This window comes from Myotis lucifugus, unplaced genomic scaffold (genome assembly GCF_000147115.1).
Source record: "Myotis lucifugus unplaced genomic scaffold, Myoluc2.0 scaffold_1020, whole genome shotgun sequence".
Classification (NCBI taxonomy): Eukaryota; Metazoa; Chordata; class Mammalia; order Chiroptera; family Vespertilionidae; genus Myotis; species Myotis lucifugus.
In genome coordinates this window covers 102,487-113,428 of record NW_005872068.1, presented here as the reverse complement: position 1 = coordinate 113,428, position 10,942 = coordinate 102,487, and the positions used below count along the sequence as shown (strand labels likewise).

The window sequence follows — 10,942 nt, the reverse complement described above, 5'->3', positions numbered from 1 at the left end:
AGGATCGTCCATCAACCTGGCTCTGGCCGGCTCTCACTGCCTTGGTGCAGAGCCCAGGCCAGAGCGCTGGGGGCCTCCACTTTCCTGCCAAATTCTCATCTGGATCTTGGGGCCTTCGGGATGTCATGTCTCTCCCGGTTTGGGCAGTAGCAGGACTCTGCTATCTACCCCTGTGTGGGTAGGTTTTGAGGTTGCGCGGAATCCATCCATCCCTCTGTCTTTGCATTCACTCGTGCTTTCCACAGCTCATTCATTCTCTGAACATCGTTGTTGTTGTTGATCCTCACCCGAGGATGTTTTTCCCATTGAATTTTTAAATTTATTTTTATTGATTTCAGAGAGAAAGAGAGAGAGAGAAACTTCATTGATGAGAGGGAATCATTGATTGGCTGCTTCATGCACGCCCCCTACTGGGGGTTAGGCCCACAACCCCGGGCATGTGCCCTTGACCGGAATCGAACCTGGGACCCTCCAGTCCGCAGTCCGACGCTCCATCCACTGAGCCGAACTGGCTAGGGCTCCCATTGATGTTTAGAGAGAGTGGAAAGGAGGGAAAGAGACAAAGAGAAACATCGATGTGAGAGAAACACATCGATTGGTTGCCTCCCGCATGTGCCCCGACCAAGGCCGGGAATCCAGCCCAACCAGGGCTACGGATCAAGCCCACAACCTGTACGTGCCCTTGACTGGAATTGAACCCTGGACCCTTCAGGCTGCAGGCTGACATTCTATCCACTGAGCCAAACCGGCTAGGGCTGAACATTATTTATTTATTTATTTATTTTTAATTTATTATTATTATTTTTTTTACTCATTTCAGAGAGAGGAAGGGAGAAGGAGAGATAGAAACCTCAATGATGAGAGAGAACCATTGATCAGCTGCCTCCTGCACGCCCCCGACTGGGGATCAAGCCTGCAACCGGGGCATGTGCCCCGACTGGGAATCGAACCGTGACCTCCTGGTGAATGGGTTGATGCTCAAGCACTGAGCCCCGCCAGCTGGGCAATTCTCTGCACATTTAATGAGCATCTACCATGAGCCAGGCCCGGAGCCCATGCCTGACCTCCTCCGCCATGAGCTCCTTGCTGAGTCCGGGAAGGATGGGCTCACTCCTGCCCTCAGCTGGCTGTGAGCATGTAGGCTGCCCAGTCCTCCCCTGGCGGTTCCCTCAGTGCTGGTCTTTTTTTTTGTTGTTTTTTTTAATTTATTTGTTTTTAACCTCACTCGAGAATATTTTCCCATTGATCTTTAGGGAGAGTAGAAGAGAGAGGGAAAGACAGAGAGAAACATCGATGTGAGAGAAACACATTGATCGGTTGCCTCCTGCATGGGCCGGGGAGGAGCCTGCAATTGAGGTACGTGCCCTTGACCGGAATCGAACCTGGGACCCTTTGGTCTGCAGGCCGACGCTCTGTCCACTGAGCCAAGTCAGCCAGGGCCCTCAGCGCTGGTCCTACAGCAGGAACAATCCTCTTGTGCTGTGTGCCTGCAGAGGTGGACGCCAAGGGGGACACGGACAGACTCACGCCCGAGGCCCTGAAGGAGCTGGTGAATAAGCCGGAGCTGCTCGCCCTGACGGAGAGCCTCACGCCCGAGCAGACCGTGGCCTTCTGGATGCCCGAGTCGGAGATGGAGGCCCTGGAGCTGGAGCTGGGGGCCGGGGTTCGGCTGAAAACCCGAGGCGACGGCCCCTTCCTGGGTGAGCAGTGCAGCCCTCGCTGCGGCCTCGTGTTCCCATTGGACCTGCGGGCCGCCCCCCCACCCCCACCCCTCCTGCTTAGAGATCTGGGAGCAGCCAGGTCTGGCCTCTGCGGGGACAAGACCCCTTGAGATATATCCCTAAGTCCCAGGGCAGTGCCCTGAGGCCAGTAGTCTGGACACCCTGGATCGTGGGGTGCTGTCCAATCCCAGGGTACCTGTGGGTGGTGCCCTCTCCTATCTAGGGCTTTGGGGGTCCCATCCAGGGTCTCCCTGAGGTCCACACCCAGGCCTGCAGAGAACAATGGGTTACCCCCAGCCTCAGGGACCCCAGTAGAATAGGCCCGCCCCCTCCCCCCGACACTTCGTTGCCGCCACAGGAAGAGAGGCCACTCACCTTCTTTCCTTCTCTCAGATTCATTAGCCAAACTTGAGGCTGGAACAGTGACCAAGTGTAATTTCGCTGGCGATGCAAAGACGGGGGCATCGTGGACCGACAACATCATGGCCCGAAAGTCTTCCGAGGGGGCCGCGGCAGAGACCCGAGAGCAGGGGGACGGGGCAGAGGATGCGGAGTGGGTAGGTCAAGGGCAATGACTATGGACCTGGCGTGGGAGTGGTTTACCTCTTGGCAAGAGTTGTGTGTTTTTATTGCTTTTTAGAGAGGAAGGGAGAGGGAGAGAGAGAGAGATAAAAACATCAGTGAGGAGAGAGAATCATTGATCGTCTGCCTCCTGCATGCCCCCTACTGGGGATCGAGCCCACAACCCAGGCATGTGCCCTTGACCGGGAATGGAACTGTGACCTCTTGGTTCCTGGGTCAACGCTCAACCGCTGAGCCACACAGGCCGGGCTTGGCAGGAGTTTTGTTCGTACCAACGGTGGTTGTGTGTAGGACAAGGAGACAGCGTGTAAACTTGACCCTCCAGCCTGTTGGAATTTTGTGGCCTTTTTGAGGTTGTGTTAGCATCGGGAAATTCCTTCCAGGTGTGAATGAGGACAATCTGGACCTTCCTTTTTTTTTTCCTCAATATATTTTATTGATTTTTTTACAGAGAGGAAGGGAGAGGGATAGAGAGTTAGAAACATCAATGAGAGAGAAACATCGATCAGCTGCCTCCTGCACACCCCCTACTGGAAATGTGCCAGCAACCACGGTACATGCCCTTGACCGGAATCGAACTTGGGACCTTTCAGTCCGCAGGCCGATGCTCCATCCCCTGAGCCAAACCAGTTAGGGCTCTTTTTTTTTTTTTTATCCTCACCCGAGGATATTTTTCCATTGATTTTCAGAGAGAGTGGAAGAGCGGGAAAAAGACAGACAGAAATACTGATGTCAGAGGAACACATCGATTGGTTGCCTCCTGCACGCGCCCTGACCAGGGCCCGGGCCAGGGAGGAGCCTGCAACCAAGGGTACATGCTCTTGACCGGAATTGAACCCAGAACCTTCAGTCCACAGGCTGATGCCTATCACTGAACCAAACCGGCTAGGCTGGGACCTTTCTTTTTTGGTGGATCTGAACTGTGTCAATCTACAAGAAATCCCCAGAGATTTATAAAAGCAAGGGACAGCCCTAGCCGGTTTGGCTCAGTGGATAGAATGTCGGCCTGTGGACTGAAGGGTCCCGGGTTTGATTCCAGTCAAGGGCACATGCCCAGGTTGTGGCCTCGATCCCCAGTGTGGGGTGTGCAGGAGGCAGCCAATCAATGATTCTCTCTCCCTCTCCCTTCCTCTCTGAAATCAATAAAGAAATATATTAAAAAATAAATAAATAAAGTGAGTCTTGGACAGAGAAACAATTGGAGATGTCAGGCTGGCTCCCTGGGCCACCTCTAAAGAGGTGAGGCTGAGTCCTAGCCAGTTTGGCTCAGTGGATAGAGCGTCGGCCTGCGGACTGAAGGGTCCCAGGTTCGATTCCGGTCAAGGGCATGTACCTTGGTTGAGGGCACATCCCCAGTAGGAGGTGTGCAGGAGGCAGGGGATCGATGTTTCTCTCGCATCCATGTTTCTAACTCTCTATCCCTCTCCTTCTCTGTAAAAAATCAATAAAATATATTTTAAAAAAAACTTTTATAAAATGTGCTCAGTTCACGTCTCTTTGCTTTATCCCCAGGACGATTGAGGTTCCTGGGAGAAGCGGGGTCCCCGGGGCTCACCCGCGCTGAGAATTTCTTTCATCGACTTCCATTTTGGATTTCAAGGAAGAGCCCCGCAGCCTTCCTCTCCTTGAACAAGCCGTGCTAAGACCAAATCCACAACCACACCCTCAGCAGCAGGGCCCCCTGCCCTGGCTCACCGAGGGGCCTCCCTGAGTGGGAGTGGAGCCTCCTAGTGTCATGACAACCATGCCCTGATGACAGCTGTGTCTCTGGAGGCCGGCGGTGAGCGAGTGCCCCGGCGCAGGCAGAGGAACTGGGCTTGGTCTTGGTGCAGAATCGGGGGACATCCGTCTTGTATATGCAAAGCGGCTCAGAGGGGAATCCGGCAGGCTCCTTCCTCTGCCCTGATCTTTTCCGCTTTCCTCCCTCGCCTGCCCTCCCTGGTGCTCTGGGCTGCAGTCTCTGCTCTCCTGTTCAGTCCTCCTGTCCCCTGCGCCCTTTTCTCTCCCCGAAGCTGCCAGTTCTCTATTCCTCCCCGGGTTCTCTGCCACCTTGGGGGTTCCTGCCTCCCGGCCTCCCTGGCTGCTTGCCTGGGGATGCTGTGCCCGGGTGTGGCTGGCTGGTCCCCACCTCGCAGACACACTCTGTCAGGACACATTTTTGAAAGCACCTTTTTTTTTCTTTATCTTTTTTAAACGAAGCATTTTTTATATTTTTATTTCACAGAGGAAGGGAGAGGGAGAGAGAGATAGAAACATCCATGATGAGAGAGAATCATGGGTCGGCTGCCTCCTGCACGCCCCCGACTGGGGATCCAGCCTGCAACCCGGGCATGTGCCCTGACCGGGAATCGAACCGTGACCTCCTGGTTCCTAGGTCGATGCTCAACCACTGAGCCACGCCGGCTGGGCGATAGCACCTTTTTTGTTGTTGTTCTGTACCTTGGGACCTTCTGTATAAATGAGTGAATCTTCAGAAAAGGATTCTTCTACCCGGACCTGGTTATTGTCAGGTGTAAACAGTGTTCCATCTGAGCGAGGTCCCCGTAACCAGGAAGCCAGTACGTTTTGGCCGTGACCGCTGCCTGGCTGGGTCGTGTGCCCTCCCCCAGGCCCGTGAAGAGATCTGGAATTGGAATGTACGTGTCCTGAGAATAAGTATGGTCTTGGTGACATGTGGATCCTCTTGGCTCAGAGAAAAGGGATAGGTGGGCCCTAACCGGTTTGGCTCAGTGGATAGAGCGTCGGCCTGCGGACTCAGGGGTCCCGGGTTCGATTCCGGTCAAGGGCATGTACCTGGGTTGCTGGCACATCCCCAGTGGGGAGTGTGCAGGAGGCAGCTGATGGATGTTTCTCTCTCATCGATATTTCTAACTATCCCTCTCCCTTCCTCTCTGTAAAAAATCAATAAAAAATATTTTTTTTTTAAAAAAGGGATAGGTGGGTGGGTAGTGGTGGTGGTGAACTAACAATTATCAAGCCCCCTAATGTGTCAAACACCGACTGGGTGCTTTCCATGATAATAATTATAGTCACTGACTGTTAAGTGCTTCCTGGTGCTGGTACTTGTGCTAAGTACTTGCAATATCTTACTTAATCGTCACAACAATCCCATGAGGAATATGGGATTATTATCTCCATTTCCCCCCCCCCCCCCCATGAGATTAAAGCTCAGAGGCTCCATCGATAGTAGGTCCATAGAGGAGACAGCCCCAGAAATCAGATTTCAAAGTCCAGGTTCTTAACGACTGGATGATTTTGATACTACAGAGGAGAAAGGGAGTCTCAGAGATGTTCAGCAACTTGCCCAGAGTCACACAGCTAATAAGCGGAAGAGCCAGGATTCGAATCCAGAGCTGTGGAAAGCAAAGCTGTGCTCCTTCCCCATCCCCTGCGTCCTTAACCTACAGAAGAGCCTTGGACACAGGCTGGCCCTGTGAGATAGGGTTATATTCCCAGATTTTAGGGAACTTACCTAAACCCCTGACTCCTGACCTATCTGTCCAGGCTGAGATCGGCCCTATTGGTATCAGCAGATGAGCAGGTACCATGGTGATTCCAGGATTATCATCATTTGCCTTCCTGCGTGTTCGAGCCTGGCCTCAACCATACGGCTGTGAGGCTTGGGACTCGCACTTCCGTTAGGGCACCTGAAGTCACCAGTCACTGGACTGCTCATGGGTCTCTTCTGTTCTTGCTGCCCTTTTCAAGTTCAGATCCTTGCCGTCGCTCTTCTCAGCTGCTGTAGAAGCCACCTCCTGGGTGTCCTGAATGGAGCTGGCTTACTGTGGAGCCTGCTGGGCCCCCAACCATGGTGGTGGCCAGGAAAGTGGTTAAGCAGGAGGACTGGGGACACTGGCTGGGGGTAGAGGCACCCAGTGAGAGGCCACTGTGGCTGGAGCTCAGAGAATGGGTGGCGGTGGAGGTGTGTTTGACATGAGGTTGGAGATCGGACTTTATCCTTCACGTCTGGAGGCCAGTGATCCCAGGGAGAAGGGGGAGGTCTCATTTGTATATTTCAAAGATCACTTGAGCCCTAGTCGCTCTGGGTCCGTGGATAGAGCATCGGCCTGCGGACCAAAGGGTTTGATTCAGGTCAAGGGCATGTGCTTGGGTCGCAGGCTCCTCCTGGCCCGGGCCTTAGTCGGGGCTCGTGCAGGAGGCAACCAATCGATGTGTTTCTCTCACATTGATGTTTCTCTCTGTCTTCCCCTCTCTTCCACTCTCCCTAAAAGTCAGTGGAAAAATATCCTCGGGGGAGGATTAACAACAACAAAGACAAAGATCACTTGAGGATAGAGAAACTGAAGGCATTGAGCTCAAGTGGAAGACTCCTGAAAGTGTCAGGGTGAGAGGCTAGCGTGGTTTCGTTTACAGCGGTGAGAGTGGAGATGGAAAGAAATGTAGGTGGATAGAGGGGGAAAGGGCTTTCCAACAAGAGCACCAGCAAAGCCATGGAGGTGGGGAGTGGCCTGCTCCTGGAATATGCCATCTTTGTACATGGTTGTCATACTGTATCTACACACAAAATTTGATGATCCTTTTTCTTTTTTAAAAATATTTCTTTTTATTGATTTCAGAGAGAGGAAGGGGGAGGGAGAGAGAGATAGAAACATCAATGAGAGAGAATCATGGGTCGACTGCCTCCTGCACACCCCCTACTGGGGATGGAACCTGCAACCCGGGCATGTGCCTTTACCAGGAATCGAACCGGTGATGTCCTGGTTCCTAGGTTGATGCTCAACCACTGAGCCACACTGGCCAGGCATTTTTTTAAAAAATTTTATTGTTGGAAGAATTACATATGTCCCCCTTTTCCCCCATTGCCCTCTCCTCCCCCTCTCCCCCCAGGCCTTCACCCCCCTATTGTCTGTGTCCATGGGTTATGCATATATGCACACAAGTTCATTGGTTGATCCCCTCCCCCTCCCTCCTCCCCTGCCTTCCCTCTGAGGTTTGACAGTCTGTTCAATGTTTCTATGTCTCTGGGTCTATTTTTGTTCATCAGTTTATGAAATGATCCTTTTTCAGTTGTTATATAATCACTTTCCATATTGCTACTGAGTTTTCATAGCCATTGTTGTTGTTTTTTTTAAGATCAACTACCATTTAATAGCTCTATCATTGTACAATTTTGGGGTAATTCATTGGTCCCTTTTTGAGCTTATGTAATTAATGTGTCAAAACTGTTGTGAATTAAATAGCCTCCCCCACCCCCCGCCCGTGTTCCTCTCCCCACAATATGTTTGAGTGATTTCTTTAGGGACAGATTTCCAGGAATCAGGTTACTGAGAATCGAGGAATTTTTTGTAAAGGTTTGTTATATAGCCAAATTGCTTTCCAAAAGGGTTGTTCTAAACTATAATTTCACCAGTAAAGTAGGAGAGGACATTTTCATGCTACCCCTGCCAGAAATGGATATGCTAACACTTTTGAAAATTGTATTTAATAAGGTGAAAATATTTTAATTTTAATACTTTATTTTAATTAGCCTTTCCCCCATTAATAGCGAGTTTAAACATTTTTTTTAAATGTTCATTTCCTAGATGTATTTCCTCTTTTGTTATTCAGTTTCTTTGCCCATTTATCTACTAAGGGAATAGCTCATTTTGGTTTATCACAGTTCTTTCTATTTTAAAATACAACCATTTGCCATATTTTAACAACTTTTCCATTTTTATTTGTTCATTTTTATTTTTTCCCCATGTTTAAAAATTGGTTTTACAAATATAAAGTCTTTATATAGAGCTGTTGGCTTGTGATTTTTATTGCTTCTAAGATAGTCTCTTTTCAGATGTTACTCAACTTCATTTTCTTCCATTTTGGTTATTTTCTAGTTTTATATTTAAGTCTCTAATCCACTTTACCTTTAATTTGTAGAAGGACATGAAGTGAGATAACTAAATTGCTTAATTTCAAATTGCTAACCAGTTATCCCAACATATTTATTGAATTTTCCCCCACTGTCAGATTATCATGTCTCCCACATCACATAGTAAATTATTTTATACTAGAGGCCCAGTGCATGAAATTCATGCACGGGTAGGGTCCCTAGGCCTGGCCGGTGATCAGGGCCAATAGGGGTCTTCCGGCTGCCGGCTGGGGCCTTCCTTTGTTCCGTGCTGCACCCTGGTGGTCAGCACACGTCATAGCGAGCAATCGAACCCCAGTCTCCTAGTCGAACTCCTGAGGGGACACTTTGCATATTAGCCTTTTATATATATAGATTTCAATTAGCCATTATATTTCAGTAGGTCTTCTATAATGACAATGTGACTATCACAGTAGGTTTTGATAGTTGGTAGAGCTAGGTCCCCTCATTCTTGGTCTGTTTTAGAATTTGCTTTGGTACTCCTCTCAACATTGAAAGCATTTTGTCAAGTTTCAGTGCATATTTACTGCCTTTGGATTTTTTTTGAATTAAAAAACCTTGGCTACAAGAGGAATACATATTTATTTTAGAAAAAATTTTTTTATTGATTGATTTTGAGAAACATTCATCTGTTGTGTCTACTATTATTTTTTTTTAAATATCTTTTTATTGATTTCAGAGAGGAAGGGAGAGGGAGGGAGCGATAGAAACGTCAATGACGAGACAGAATGATTGATCAGCTGCCTCCTGCACGCCCCACACTGGGGAGCCAGCCTGCAACCCGGGCACGTGAGGGCCGGGCGTGGGTCTAATAGATTTTAAAGGTGTTTGAAACATTTCCAGTCATTTGGATACATGATCCCGTTTGCACCTCGATCTGTAACATAACGTGCTCCACCTCACCCCGACTGTCATTAAACGAAAAGAAAACACAACAACAAATTTTACCAATATGGGGTCGCCGGGACCTTTTAAATGGGATTGCATTAGAGATCTCTTGATTCCACCATTCACTATCTACCACGGATGGAATGCCGGAAAAGAAAAAGAAAACAAAAAGACCTTAATGTGCCCCAACTGGGGGAAATGGCTAAATGAGCCTTCATCTCACAGCGGGAAAAGCAGGACATCATGTCGGGATGCGGACGGTGAGAAAGGGAGGCCCCCGCCGCTTCGCGCAGGCGTTCCTGCGTGGGAACCTGCTTTTCCCACGAGCTCGGTGAGGCAGGCGGGCCTGGGCAAAGGACACCGATCCGGGCCCGCGTCCCGGCCAGGCTGACCGCGGAGACGACCCTCCCCAGCTCGGTGTCTCGTGGTCCCCACCAGCCCCACCCCCGCGGGCCCGCCGCGGCCCTGGATCCTTCTCTGCGATCGGGAAGCCGGACTCTTCGCGGTCCGGCCCCTGGGCGCCGGGCAACGTTTCCGCCGGGGAACTTTCCACGGCGCACCCACCGGAAGTGTCCGTGTTGTGGCGGAAGTTGATGTTTTCTGGAAACAGCCGGGCGGAGAGGAGCGTGGCCGGCAGAGATGATTCAGGCGATTCTGGTTTTCAACAACCACGGGAAGCCGCGGCTGGTCCGCTTCTACCAGCGTTTCGTGAGTGCGGCCCAGAGTCCTCACGTCCCTCCCGGGCACCGCGTCCCCTTCCTCCCGACCCTGAGGCCCCGACGGCGCCCGCGGGCCCCCACCCCCCCCGCCCGCTGACCGCCTCGGGCTCCCGCACCACGCGCGACCCTCACACTCTAACCTCTTTCCCGCCCCGGCCGGTGTTGGGCCTTCTGTCCCCCCACGCCCCGCCGCTCCCGCCCTCCCCGACCCCCCTTCTGGACCCCGGCGTTTCTGTGCCATTTGTGACACTTCTTGGTCTCAGGGTTCTGTAAGTGACCGGGGTGCCTCATGGAGACCCTGAAAGATTTAAGTCACTTTGATCTTGTTTAAACTCGGTTTCACGTGGAGGAAGACATATGCAGGCTCCTAAAAGTTTTTGCTGTAGCCGGAGAGTCAGGGAAGGTGCTTTTTTTGGGATAATTTCATTTCAGAGTTGCCTGGGACCGCTCAGCGACTCGGAAAAAAGTAATTTCAAAAGTGGGGACTGTGCCTTGACGGTGCCGCTCAGTGGTTGGGCGTTGACCTATGAACCAGGAGGTCACGGTTGGATTCCTGGTCAGGGCACCTGCCCGGGTTGCAGGCTCCATCCCCAGTAGGGGGCTTGCAGGAGGCAGCCATTGATGATTCTCTTTCATCATTGATGTTTTTCTCTCCCTCTCCCTTCCTCTTTGGAATCGATGTAAATATATATATATTTTTAAAAAGTGGGGAAGGAGCCCTAGCTGGTTTGGCTCAGTGGATAGAGCGTCGGGCTGCGGACTGAAGGGTCCCAGGTTCGATTCCTGTCAAGGGCATGTACCTTGGTTGCGGGCACATCCCCAGTGGGGAGTGTACAGGAGGCAGCTGATCGATGTTTCTCTCTCATCGATGTTTCTAACTCTCTATCCCTCTCCTTTCCTCTCTGTAAAAAAATCAATAAAATATATTTTAGAAAAAAAGTGGGGAAGGAGAAACTGTACATGCTGCTGCATGAGGGCTCAATAAATAATAATGTGAACTTGGAATTTTTCCAAAAGCATCTCTGTGGGAAAACGCAAACATCATCACTTGCCTCCTGTCCTCGAACGTTTTGGAACATTTTGTTTCTCGGTGACGAGGTTTCAAAATGTTACATATGCAATTGGTGGACTCCTGAAACCTTGGAGGGGGAAAGAGAAAATTT

At 50.7% G+C, this 10,942-nt stretch overlaps 1 protein-coding gene across 2 annotated transcripts in view; it reads left to right on the top strand.

Annotated features, from left to right (window-relative positions):
- Positions 1-10,942, top strand: part of LOC102436445 (arpin) — a 55,993-nt gene that overhangs the window by 5,924 nt on the left and 39,127 nt on the right. Inside the window, exons 4-6 of one of the 2 annotated variants that reach the window (XM_006107125.3) lie at positions 1,494-1,700; positions 2,115-2,278; positions 3,816-4,550. In XM_006107125.3, the coding sequence (XP_006107187.1) occupies positions 1,494-1,700; positions 2,115-2,278; positions 3,816-3,824 (380 nt within the window). In that variant the 3' untranslated portion in view covers positions 3,825-4,550. Of the gene's footprint in view, positions 1-1,493; positions 1,701-2,114; positions 2,279-3,815; positions 4,551-10,942 lie in introns of those variants that run through there. The other variant, XM_014449101.2, reaches the window with a different exon arrangement.